This window comes from Neltuma alba, unplaced genomic scaffold, assembly GCF_004799145.2.
Source record: "Neltuma alba isolate B1F8T4 unplaced genomic scaffold, ASM479914v2 tig00002615_pilon, whole genome shotgun sequence".
NCBI lineage: Eukaryota > Viridiplantae > Streptophyta > Magnoliopsida > Fabales > Fabaceae > Neltuma > Neltuma alba.
The window spans coordinates 14,007-27,553 of record NW_021632939.1 but is presented as its reverse complement, the minus strand read 5'-3'; the positions used below and the strand labels follow the sequence as shown (position 1 = coordinate 27,553).

General features: G+C 36.0%; 1 protein-coding gene and 1 pseudogene across 1 annotated transcript; one reads left to right on the top strand and one right to left on the bottom strand.

The window, feature by feature from the left end:
- Positions 1–217: 217 nt before the first annotated feature.
- On the top strand, positions 218–3,679 carry LOC114733736 (vacuolar protein sorting-associated protein 2 homolog 3). The gene is made up of 11 exons (XM_028921234.1): positions 218–427; positions 729–773; positions 858–892; positions 980–1,030; positions 1,146–1,250; positions 1,337–1,408; positions 2,013–2,084; positions 2,194–2,274; positions 2,747–2,782; positions 2,883–2,938; positions 3,249–3,679. The coding sequence occupies exons 1-11, from the start codon at positions 394–396 to the stop codon at positions 3,298–3,300; spliced, it is 639 nt and encodes a 212-aa protein (XP_028777067.1). The 5' UTR covers positions 218–393; the 3' UTR covers positions 3,301–3,679.
- Positions 3,680–4,434: 755 nt separating this feature from the next.
- LOC114733715 (casein kinase 1-like protein 10) lies at positions 4,435–12,021 on the bottom strand (annotated as a pseudogene).
- Between the last annotated feature and the right edge of the window lie 1,526 nt (positions 12,022–13,547).

Here is a 13,547-nt window from a genome sequence, read left to right as displayed (position 1 = left end):
TTGAAATAGAACCCATAATCATTAGGAGGAGACATTTTGTTTCGTAGGGATTGATCTAACCAATAATCGTCAGCCGTGATCTTTATAAATAAACATGGTGGTTGAGGGGCCATTCGTGATTCGCAGAATCTCAAAGGGTCTCCGTTCAAAAGTGTAAAAATGGCCAGGTGGCAGGTAGGTACTTCATAAATCAGATATTGGATTAAGTAACCCAAGTCCGAACCTATATAACAGAGACGCGGGAGGAAGAGAGATAAAATACGGCGACGTGAGTTCCAGGATCCTTCTCTTCTACTTCTGGCTTATGGTTCTGGAGCTTTTCTCTAAATAATTTGGAATTACCTTTGACGAAGACTTCGAGGAGCTCCCGTATTGACCATTCCGTTTGGCGCCATGAACATCTTCACCAAGAAACCCACGGCCAAAGGTTTGTGCCCGATCTTTGATTCCCCCTCTTTTGTTATGTTCATATTCTTCCCTGAGCAAATCAACTTACCATTGCTCAATTATCACTATCTTATATTTTTCGTTTCTTCTTTTGTTTTCTTTATTTGAATATATTTTTGTTGGGTTGATTGTTCACTTTGATGTTAGGTCTTCATATATTTTTTATAGCATAAAATTCATTTCTTTTGGGTCCCCGGCGGGGGCAGAAGTGATGTCTCGTATTAAATTTTAGTGAAAACCTATGCTCTTATGTCATTTGTTCGCCTTTTTATTTTATCCAGAGGCTCTTAGGGAGAGTAAGCGAGAAATGGCACACGCTACTAGGGGTAAATTTTCACTTTTTCACTACATTAACAAGCGCTGGTTCGTATTTATGTTAACAGTTCTTCTTGGTCTTATGTATACTTCAGGCATCGAGAAGGAAATTGGAGCATTACAATTGGAAGTATGTCAAACTGTCAAACATATTACGAATGATGATCCTCTTTCTAAACTTTTGTTGTCACAGCTAATAAGGCTATTACATTGTTAGGAAAAAAAGCTTCTCGCCGAAATAAAGAGAACTGCCAAGACTGGCAACGAGGTGTGATCGGCATTATCAATAATTTTGTCCCATGCTGATTTTCTGCAGATCAACTCTTGTCATCTTGATCTATTGTTAATATGCCTTGTATCTCCTTTGCCCATGCAATTTGCAGGCAGCAACTAAAGTTTTAGCTCGCCAATTGGTTAGGCTTAGGCAACAAATTGCTAATCTTCAAGGTAGTCGAGCTCAGATGAGAGGCATAGCAACTCACACACAGGTAACTTGTTGAATCCTGGTTTTTGTGATGCAGCAAGAAGCAGATAGATGTTCTGTGATCTTAGCTATGTTTGCAATTTCCTGCAGGCGATGCATGCCCAGTCTTCTGTTGCTGTTGGTATGAAAGGTGCTAGTAAGGCAATGGCAGCTATGAATAAGGTAGCATTTTCGATTTTATTTGGATGCCAGTGCATGTCTGTGTATATAATTGTTCCAACTCTAGTATATTGTGCCATTGTGCATTGCTTTGTTTGGTTTTTATCATCCCTCCTTAAGAAAAGAAATAGAAGAAAGCTTTCTGTGATCTGTGAGTGGCAGTGCAATTTCAATGAAATGAGCAAATGCATTTTGATATTTTACCAAAAGAGTGATTAGCAAATTCTGTACAAAATTTGAGCTGGTCAGGATAAGGTTGGAGTTGTTGCACAGTTTGTTAGAGTGAAGTTTCTAGAGTAGGATAGGATGATCAGAACATGAATGTCAAGTTTATGTTTTCTTTTTTTATCCCGTATATGGTAGAAGGTAGTGTTCCTCCACTTCCTTGCAATCACTTGCACACGCATAGGAAAGAAGTAGGACTACAGATATGCACCCAATGGAGTTGTCCGTTTTTTAGGATAATCTAAAAGGCAACAGGCTGCATCTGGACAGCAGTGATGATAGAAGTTGTTCTTCCAGAGCGGAACATTGACATTGAAGTCCATAAAGGACCTTTTGGATTGTTTTTCACTTCCCATGCTAAAACTAGGATATTCTTTTGCAGCAAATGGAACCTGCAAAGCAAGCAAAAGTTCTACGAGACTTCCAGAAACAATCAGCGCAGATGGATATGACTGTAAGATGACTCTTTTACTTCAGTAGATTCACTTGTGAGGAGGAAAAATATAGAAAATCATTGTTTTTCATTTATCTCAGCTTATGGATCTTAATGGTTTATCATGCAGACTGAAATGATGTCAGATGCCATAGATGATGCATTGGATAATGATGAAGCTGAAGAGGAGACTGAAGACCTGACAAACCAGGTACCTTCGTTCAAGTATTTTCTTTCATTGCATGTTAGTCTCTGTTATATTCTGTAACTTCTGCCAGAATTTGTACTGGAATAACTTCCCTAATCATTAAAAGGTTCCTGCTATGTACACTTGAGTGGCCAGTTTGTCTCAAATGAAGCAAGGCAACACTCTTGTTTTTATCATCCTTGTACTGCTCCCCACAAATCTGAGATTTTTTTTTTAAAAAAAAAAAAGAAGCAAAAAGGAAATTGGCACGGCATATCTGCATTGTGTCTTCGTCTTTTATTCTCAAGATTTGAAATGACAATTTTATTTCTGAAGTTTGTATGAATTGGTTTGTCATAGTTTCCAAATGTTTAGTAGTAATAGTTACTGGGTGGAGTCGGGCTGGGCACCGACTTTAAGATTTTAATTTCTTAAGGGGAAACAATGACTTTTATCAAAAATGAAACTGATTCTACTCGTCTCTCAATTTTGGCAGGTGCTTGATGAAATTGGCGTGGATGTGGCCTCGCAGGTTGGAATCAAGTGTTATAAATTTCATGACTCACCTTCTGTTACTTTCACTTAGTTTCTGTGCTCAATCTAATTGGGTTGTATTTTAACTTTTCGTTCAGTTGTCAGCGGCTCCTAAAGGAAGAATTGCAACAAAGAGTTCTGAAAATGCGAGCAGGTATGTACCATATGAATTTGTAACATTTATTCAAGTCATTATTATTGGGTTAAGAATTTATTTAAGAGATTGAGATTCCATGTACATTGTCTAAATCGTTAAGGATTTACTGTTGCTTGCTCCTTGTTTACTAATACAAACCGGGGTAGACCTTGTACATCTATATGAAATCCTATATTGGCAGCACTATTTATTGTTTGTGAATAGTATCATTTCCTAACATTTTTATATTTTATATCGATATAATTGAAGCTGTTTTGCTTGTGAATAAACACATAATTTCCTTGACCTTGGAAATTGTATGTTTCAGCTCGGGCGTTGATGACCTAGAGAAACGTTTGGCATCTCTAAGAAACCCATAATTTTCTGTGTTGAGTTCACGGGATTTTCAAACACAATGCCGTCTGCTAGAATCCTTGGGCTCAATTTCTCTTATGGGATTTGATGGGTTCACTTGAAATTATTGTTTTATCAAGGAATCTGTTCTGAATGTGAGAGGTTATTGTTAAGTAGTAGATGGATTCTAAGAGATGCTAGTGCGATAGGAGATTGAACGAATAGCTCTATTCACAAATAGCGTAATTTGATGTTGATTTTGTGAATTGAAATGCCGACTCGATCTTCCTTTGTTTGTTTAGTGCTTCTCGTTTGTACCTATTAAATTCATGCCTTGGTAATTGATAATGACCCTCAATGCCATAGGCCTTCCTATTTTTCCCTGCACATGGCAACTCTTGGGAATCAATCACTGCCAGTCTGCCATGTAGACTGCCATATATGTAATTTTGGGCAAACAAAATATATTCAAGGTCGTTAAGATCCTCAGTGGCCCCCTAATCTTCTTTCAAAAGCGTGCCCGCGAGGATTGTTCCCAAAAAAACAATATTGGGGTGAATATTGTTTTATCTATTATGAAAATAATGGAATCATGAGATATTTAACAAGATAAAAGGATTATAGATGAGTAGAGAATTGAAGAGAAGAGAAAATGAGAAAATTGTTCTTATTTACTTTTGAGATACTGAGCATATGATATACGCTCTCTATTTATATACACAATTTTACAACCTTAACTTTAGTCAAATCTATAATATCCATGGTAATAGAAGATGATTATGGGATAATACAAATGAGAAAAATATGAACATCTATATAGATTTTATATTCATAACATTATCAAGCTTGCTTTGAGAATCCGAAAAGAAATTCATAATTATTAATTACTCCATTTTAGGAAAAAATAACAATACTTTTCACCAAAAATATAGCGCTTACCGGGGGCCCAAAAATGTGACTAGTTCATCAGTCAAATTTGTTGATAATGTTAATTTTCAGCCCATCTTTGGGACGATTAGAAAATATTTATATTTAATATGAATAATTTAAATCAATAAAATCTTTTTTTTTTCAATTTTGATATTTCTATTCCATAATAATTAAATATAAAACAGATATAATATTTTCATTACCAATTATTAGTCTTAAAAAAGGATTCATATTGGAAAAAAAATACTTGAAATTTGGGAAGAAAATTCATTCAAGCATGAGTCGCATACTCGCATGCCAAGACAGCTCTACTTGCGAGCGAGCAAAACCGTATATCATAGACAGGACTTGCCACGGTTCGAGTTTCATCTTCTATATGACCAAGAAAAGAAATTGAAAAAGTAAACACAAGTTCCTTCCTGTAGAAAGGCCAGAAGAAAGAATCCTGGCTGAGTTCTCACTCCAGCATGTTTCAAACATGTTACCGGGGCTGAGAAATCTTGCGAAGACGCTCCGGGGGGCGGGAAACCATTCTGGTCGTGAAATGATTTCATCTGGGCAATGTGACCATGCACTGCTTCAGTACTATCCCATGTACATGATTGATTCCAAAGTTCTTGAGATCACTCAAAAAGTGATCTAGCATTTCAAGTGCATCAGAATTTAGAAAATTTCTCAGGCAGAAAAGGAAGCCCCTTACTTCCTGATAGAGAGAAGCTCAAAGCTCCTAAGAGGATCATCACGATTGCCTCTAGAAGATGTATTGCGAGTAAAACTTGGTTGTTTGCTCTCATACAAGGCGCGTGTGGTAGAAGGGCGGCTACTGCTTGTAGTCAGCCGACCAGTACGAGTATCACTGTGGTCAGCCGACGAACTCGGCTTGTTTGATGAGATGAGGGCTTTCCTTGAACTGCTTCCGTATCGAGCAGAACTGTGTACCTTCTCTTGTTCACGGTGCTGATGACACAGGACATAAAAGACCGCATAAATTAATTTCAATGAAAAATGCAAATTTGTACACACACACGAGAACTTTTAGGAAGGACAAATCAAACGAAATGGGTGCTCACAGGTTCAAAAGTTAAAAGTCATTGCTTTTTGAACCCATGCGAGTAGAATAGAATCAAAGCTATCACCATCCAAAAATCAGAAAAAAAGCATCGTGCAACTTCGACCTCCACCCCAAACAGAACTCTCGTTTTTCATAAATACTCTCCCCCCCCCCAAAAAAAAATTGTTATTGCTCTTAAGAGTTTATGTCTATTCTTTTAACAAATTTCCATTTCATCGCCATTTCCGATTTTTAAATCAAAGGATTGATGGAAGATCCATGATTTGCCCTATGATTGGTGGTTCACAACTATATCACGCTACTAAAGATCCTGGAATGCATTATCATGCATCATGCTCCGCAAGCATCCATACAGACTAGATAGCCAGGTCAATAAAACTTCCCATAGGAAAATTTCAGATGAAGATTCATCTTTTCTACTTGGGAAAAAAGGACAAGAAAATTACCATATCCTTATGTTGCTGTACATCCTCAAACATCCTTTGCCTAGTTTGATCACCCCGAGGACTAGAGCTTGGGGGGTTTCTCCTGGAGAATGCTTCAACAGTGCCAGAGAATTTCTCTCGAGGATCTTTCCCAACTGAAAGATGCAATTGCAGGAGCAAGGATATTATGCAATTCACATTTCAGAAGATATAAAGTACTTTCATGAAAGAGATGAACAGAAAGACAAGATAATTTAATGCATTCAGATAATATTCTTTGAGCAAGCCAAAAATAACTCAGAATTCCACCACACGCATGAATAAACTCAATAAGATATACTAGGATAAGAATTTCAAGGTCATATTTGACTCAGCAGACCTGACATCTTTTCCGGCTTTTGCACAGATGGTCCTGCATTCATAGCTGCTTTGCCACTGCCGTGCTGATGGAGCAACAACTACAGTGAGAGACCTATGGGGGAAAAAAATCCATGCATGCAACATATTAAAGTACCAACCCGTCCTCTAGAGCTAGAACCAATCTGTGGATATTTCAATATGGTCCAATCGAAAACATAGTCAAACTGATAGCCTGCAGCGACAAAGTCAAGCATTTTTCAGTACTTGACTGCACAAAATATTCCAGCAGAATATACTAAGAAGTACCCAAATTAGAATCAGATACAAGGGTAAAAGACCTTCTCGAATAAATAAGTCTCGAAAAAGTCTCTTTAAATACGAATAATCTGGCTTGTCCTCAAAACGCAATGATCGGCAATAGTGGAAGTAAGATCCAAACTCAGATGGGTATGATTTACAGAGAACCTGTAGACAAATGCAAATAAATTACCAACATAGCAATGGAACAACGAGACCATTAAAATTCAGAAAAGTGACAAGAGAGAAGAGGGGAAAATGTACATGTAATGCTCGAATGAATGCAATGGAATATAGGATGAAAACTTAATCAAAGTGAAAATCAACCAGAGAGACCATTCAGGTGATCTAAGTAAACAGTAGACAGTCAAAATTAAACATGGTTCAAATACATAAGATACATAAGGTGTGCTGGTATTCACATGCAAAGGCAAAAGTTATTTCACGAGACGGATGACCCTCAAAGCCTGGCCTGTCTTTGCGACTACCAGGGCATCATAGGTCCTCCTAGGGCTGAGGAAAAGTTTATGTAGTGAAGACAAATTGACAATCGAAATAAAATATCTAATTGAACTAATCCCACTTTAAAAGATTAAATTAAGATTGGGAAAGATGTAGATAATTCAGTCTATCCTCAACCTTCAAGCAAATTACCATCTGATTTTAATTTTAACAATTAATCTGCTTAAAATTTAAGTGAGGGAAATTAGTCAACATCCAACCTGGTTCAAAACTCTAGTTCTAGAGGAAAATAAAATTTCACAAGTCTAGAGCAAACAGACACAGATCCAACTAGTCACGGTACCTCTATAGGAGTTGATGCCTTCTTCTCACTAATCTTATCATATTTTTGTTTTTTCGTGCCAGCCTTGAGTCCCTGCCAAGGAAGACTAAAGGAAAAAAAAAAGACTTAAGAAAGCAGATAGTAAGATATTGTAATTAAATCCAAGATCCAGTAGGAATGGTACATGAGCCCAACCTTCCTCTTAAGAAGTACATGAGAACATAACCAAGAGATTCCAGATCATCCCTTCTGCTTTGTTCTTCCCGTAAAGTAAAAATTAATATACGTAAGTCATAATTATCCAGAAATTCAGTTGCAGCATTGGTAGTCAATGCAAAAAAGGAAAAAGAAAAATCAGCGAAAGATATCACTCACCAATTCCAAGATGAGTGTTCACACTTGCATAGCGAGCTGTGCCAGTGAGGTTCTTGTTTTCCCTTCACAATAAAAACATCAGTTTCAATGAAGAGGAAAAACAAATTCTAGTGCAAATTTTATGGGGAATACATAACATGGTTTTTGAACTAAAACAAAAATACTGAAAGGAAAGAACCTCATAGTGAGCTGTGGGAAGGCACCAGAATAAAAATGTTGAGAAGAATAGACACTCAAAATAAAGCAATCAAGGAGGATTTGGATTAAAAGCCCAGAGCCAATATAGGGCTAGGGAGTTTAAGGTCTGAAAGAATCTTTAGAAGTTACATTGAGCGAGAATCTTGACTAAAAACGATCCTAGAGTCTGGAGAATCTCCACACAACACAAGCATATTATCATAAGCTTTCATCACGTCCTTCCCACAGCCATTTATGCAACCAGAATGTAGCCAACACGCTAACTGACACAACAACGCAAAGACTAGCCATAAATGAACGTAACTGACACAAATGAACATAAAAGGCGCAAAAAACTAAGCATGATTTGGTCCCACAAATAAAAAGCTAGGCATAATGGCAGATGTGGCAATCACGGAGACTCTTTAAACAGTCTCCTCATTAACCCCCCCCCCCCAATTTGACACCCCATTGCTGATCGTTTCAGAGCTGTCCAGCATGCTGCCACAAGCTTCCTTCTCCTTAGATGTCAACTTAGAAACTGATTTTGCTCCACCATGGCCTTCGAAGGGTACAGTTTGAAACTTACAACATTTGAGGTTCATCAAAAATGTGTGCGCGCTTCATAAGACACTGCACAACCGCTTGCTTATTTCATACAAACACTACCATCATAAACTCTATATTAAGATTAAATTAAATTGATGTTAAAATCTCATGACTCCATAATTTTTGTTGATTATAGAGTTGATTATTTGATTGATATTACTCATGTTATATGTTAGTATCAATGAGAAAAGGTATAATGATCGATTCAAATTATGTATGTGGTTGTTGGTAAAAACGATCAAAATTAGTTACCTAAACCTTTTTTTTCAGCCAACAATTGCCCGAACTTAGGAAGACACATACATACATACATGCACATGCATGCTCGCATTTGCTCACTCAAACCAGTACACCTTAGTACCTTGTAATAAGCAAGACAAAGTTTACCTGTATGGTATGTGCTTATGAGTATGAAGATCCCTATACTTCTTTGCAAGGCCATAGTCAATTATGTACACCTGAAATTAGGTACACAACAAGATTCCAAGATAGTTAGTAGATGTAATATTTGCGCATGTATCTAAATCTCCTTATCAGAATCTAAGGATCCATTTAATTTCATTTTAGTTTTCGTTGTCCTACAATAGAAAATAAAAGGAAGAAATATATTAAAGAAGATTCTCCAAGAACATCTAAAAGATACGAGAGAAGAAATACATTAGTGATGAGAACCGAGTGACAATGACCAACAGCCACGCTAAAGCAGTCTTTCACAGGGTTTTTATCCCATAATTAGGTCGAGTAAGAGCTACTTGTTACGGATTAGGGATTAGGGACTAAATGTAATATGTTTGGCTACTGGATAGTGATCCCCTATTTTGTCTAGCTCTTCCGTCTCTCTTCCTCTCTTCTGTATTCTCTCTTCTTCTCCAATTCCATTCTTCTTCTTCCTCTTTCCCAATCTCATTTCTTTCTACGGTAATGTAATAGATTATATCTTCCCGGCTTGTTTTCACCTCTATGAAGACCAACGAATATTCCTTCCCCACAATTCTAACATCAGATTCTCCTCTAGTAATTTTCTCTTATTGGTAAATCAAGAAAAAAAAGAAGGAAAAAGAACCAATCAAAAAGAGGAACTGCTACCAATTAGGATATATTATACTCCCTCCGGTACAAAATATAAGCTAAACTTTGTTGGAAGGGCTTGGATTTTTTTTTTAATAAGATAACATTTACTTTTGTCTAAGCATTTAATGAGTTTTTTCCAATTTTACTCTTATATATTCTCTTTCCTTTTTGATTCATTTAGTGCATCTTTTACTTATTCTCTTCATTAATAAGGGTATATTTGAGGAAAAAATACATACCTTACATATTTATTGTTTTAAAATGATATTAACTAATTTCTTAATAAACATAAATGGGTAAAGTTTATCTTATATTTCAAACCTGGGAGAGTAGTTAACATATTTTAATTCCAATCAACCAACCATATGTATTCATCAAATGCAAATTACTACAATGCGTGATTCCTTTTCATTCATATTTCATAAGTAAATCATCATAACAACAATTAAAATCTTTTGCCTAGTGTGAGGACCGACGCAAAAGAAAGAAAGAACTAGAAAGCAAGCTTCTTAACAAAAATAACATACCTGGTTTGCTTTACGTCCTAGGCCCATAAGAAAATTGTCAGGCTTTAAATCACGGTGAAGAAAACCTCTTGAATGCATATATTCAACTCTGTTAATCTGAAAATAAACAATAATATGAAGTAAAATTTAAATGATGATGTTACTATTTAAGAACACTAGGTGCACAATTGCCGACTAGACTTACTAATTGATCAGCAAGCATTAACACAGTCTTCAATGTGAATTTCCGATTGCAATAGTTGAACAAATCTTCCAGACTTGGTCCAAGAAGGTCAATAACCATAACATTATAGTCTCCCTCGGCTCCGAACCATTTGATGTGGGGAATCCCCGCTTCATTAAGGAAGAACCATACTAGATTATTCAAAGGAAAAACCCAAGTTGTTTACTGAAAATTTTCCCTTTATTATTTTTCTTCAAACACAGGGTTTAGATGATTCTGAATCTGATTTCATCAACAGAAGTTTCTAGAGTCTAGACATCAATCAGATTAAACTCCAGATTTAAAAAGAAAAAAAAACTTTTTTTAGAAAAAATTGCGTTCAGCATAGAGAATACTGAAAAGGGATTCCCTTCAAGCTTGTATCATCAAACGCTTCGAAAGGCCCAGTGTTCCAGACTTACTTCCTCCTTGAAGAAGCATATACAATTTTGACTCGTAGAAAAGTTGAGGATGCCTGGTCTTCACAGGTTCCTGAAATTTTTTGAAGGAGAAAGAGGCAGTCAAGAACTAGCAGCAGATCAATTCGTGACACATGGATATACTGATGCTATTAACAGATATAAGAATTTTCTTCTCTTGTAAAACAACAAAAGGAAAGATATGACAAAGACTGTAGACAAGATAAAGAGAAGACACAATGTAGCATTTTGCATGTTACTTCAATCTTTATTGAGATCTCACTGATTTCTTATAAAACTTCTGTGCAATCCAACTAGTGGAGAGAGAGGTTTCATTTCTTTATGAATATAGAAATGAACCATATCTCCAAATTTCGTGGAATGTTTCAGACGGACCATAAATGCGATGGTTGAAAAATGAAGATGCACTTTACTAACCCTAGCGCCAATGTTAAAGCGTCTAAATATAGCACAACAGATATCCACTGGACATGGTATAACATAGAGAACAAACATAAATGCGAGGTTCAACAAATTAAAATAACGGTGATCTTGATCATATGCACACACATTCAAGATAGCCAAAATTAGCACATTCGTAAAGAAAACTAGTAACCAGTCTCTGGAAATTCATAACAGACTCCACCATGAAAGCATTTTTCCCCATCAAGTCACATAAAAGGTAAAACTTGACGTACCAGCTTAACGGCTACCTCCTCTCCATTTTGCACATTTACGCCTGGAATATGTTTAAAGCGATATAAGAACACAAAAATAAGTTGCAATCTAACAAAAATGAAATATTAATACCTAAATAAAGCTCCCCAAAAGAACCACTCCCAATTTCCTTCCCAGTTTGAACTTCCCACCAACCAAATGATCCATGACAAAATGATGCCTTCAATGCAGCTTCCCCGCAGCCAGCAAACGTAATGGAATTTTCCGCTCAAATTCGTACCGAAATCAACACGTAATTGTACACAACCGCATGTAGAGCAACCCTCACTCTCATTGTCCCCGGATTCGCCGAATTAATTGATTATGCAGTCAAAATTCGTTGCTTTCTTATAAATTCCATCAAAATCCCAAGAGATTTCCCAATCTAATCATCCAAATAGCAGTAAATTGAATTATGGCGTAAATCCAGAATAAGAGAAAATCGAAATGAACCGAGTTTATCAAAATTTCAACATCCTCCAGCAATGGGGATGAAATCTTTATTCATGATAGAACACGGCCTTCTCCTACATTCTGCACCGCACACAACGCAAATCAATCAGCCCAGGCCACGGACTGAAGCCCTAACTTGCAGAAAACAGGAGCGCATTGACCCAATAAAATAAAATGCAGAGGGTAGCACAAATTCTTGAAGAAACGGAATAAAAAGACGAGATTGTGGAGCCTGTGCGCGATCACATAGGAAGAGAATTTAATAGTTCGACAAAACAATAGTTGAGAGATGGACAGAACACGGAAACTGACGGGAAGAGAGAGAAAGACGGAGATGGGGAACTGAGAAGCCAACAGCACGTAGGAGATTTTTCATAATAATAATAATAATAATAATCGCTGTTTTTCTGAGGTAATTTTTGAAATTTTCCTTTTTCTTAGTTGTTATTTTTCGTACGAATTTCTCCAATTTTTAACCGCTTAGTGCCGGGAAATTAAACTCCCAATTCCAAATAAGTACATAAATCTTTCAATTTTAACGACCGAGATACGAATACGACGGATTAACCAATATCCTCTCTCCGTGCCACTCACGTTTGGCTGTCCAAGTGTTTTCTGGAAGAAATATTTTGTGCATTTAATTTATCATCACATTTTTAGTCATTTTAAGAACAATTTTTTCAGTAGAAAACAAGTTATGATTCATATTTTTTTGGCCAAAATTATGATTCACAGAGATAAAGGAATAGAAGACAAATAAAAATATCTTATTGTGGATTTATTGCATCGCAATAGCGTCGCATCATCTTGTGGCTTCCAGCAAGTCTCTCTAGTCTCGTTTCATTTTTACTGTAAGGGCGAGTTACTGTCATGGCCCAATTGTGAAGACTTGGGCTCCAATGGCCCAATTCTAAAAGCCGTTGCAGTGTAGAGAGCCTTAATGTTAAATTGTTTTTTGTGATAAATATAAGATCAGTTTTAAAAAAAAAGACCAATTTTTAGTATAGTTTTATAATATAAAATAAGTCTTATATTTAAGATTAAAGGAGTATTATTTTAACATTTATCCTATAAGGCTACATCGTATTTTTATACATTTGATAATTTATTGAAAATTTTGGGGAAAATAATTTACTTCATGATAAATAAAACACTATAATTTCTAAAAAATAATAATAATGGCCTTTGCCTCGCAGGCATGGCCATTTTGATTAGGAAATTTAAAAAAATAAAAAAGTAAAGCAGACGATTTTATGATTAAAGAGGGCAATGATGTGCGAAATAAGAGGGAAAACGTGGGATCCATTATTGCAATTTACAAATTAGCCAAGACATGACCCCATCCCGCAATTAATGCTGCGTCCCCATCACGTAATAATGAAGACTTTCATGAATGTCCCCCGTTTATTGATTTGCACGAATATATATGAATATATACATATAAATATTTCCTTGAATTGAAAACATGCATACCCTCTCAAAAACAAAAAATACTAACTTCAGTTAGCAAATTAATGGGGTGTATAGATGGAACTAAAACTATAGTTTTAAAAGTGTCTTTATAGAATGCATGAAATAAATATATAGAGGAATTTATCTTGTTTAGAAGAAAAATACTTCTAACAAACACTTTTGAGTGTTTCCAAACACCTCCTTAAATCTTACATTTTAGAATAGGAGGTGGTGGTACTAGACTTACAAATTATAACTATAAATTCTCAGACTGTGTTAATTCACGAAAAAGTTTTTTTTTCCAAGTTATTATAAGAACTTCGGCCAAGAATTTACAGAAACACATGGAAGTTAAGACATATGCATGCTCCCGTGTTCAATGACTTTTTATATGGGAATACTT

Bases quoted from the DNA above. Each gene is read 5' to 3' on its own strand.
- LOC114733736 (XM_028921234.1), top strand. From the start codon at position 394: ATGAACATCTTCACCAAGAAACCCACGGCCAAAG. The intron at 428-728 runs GTTTGTGCCCGA...TATTTTATCCAG, and splicing joins CAAGAAACCCACGGCCAAAG to AGGCTCTTAGGGAGAGTAAG. The intron at 1,031-1,145 runs GTGTGATCGGCA...TGCAATTTGCAG, and splicing joins CTGCCAAGACTGGCAACGAG to GCAGCAACTAAAGTTTTAGC.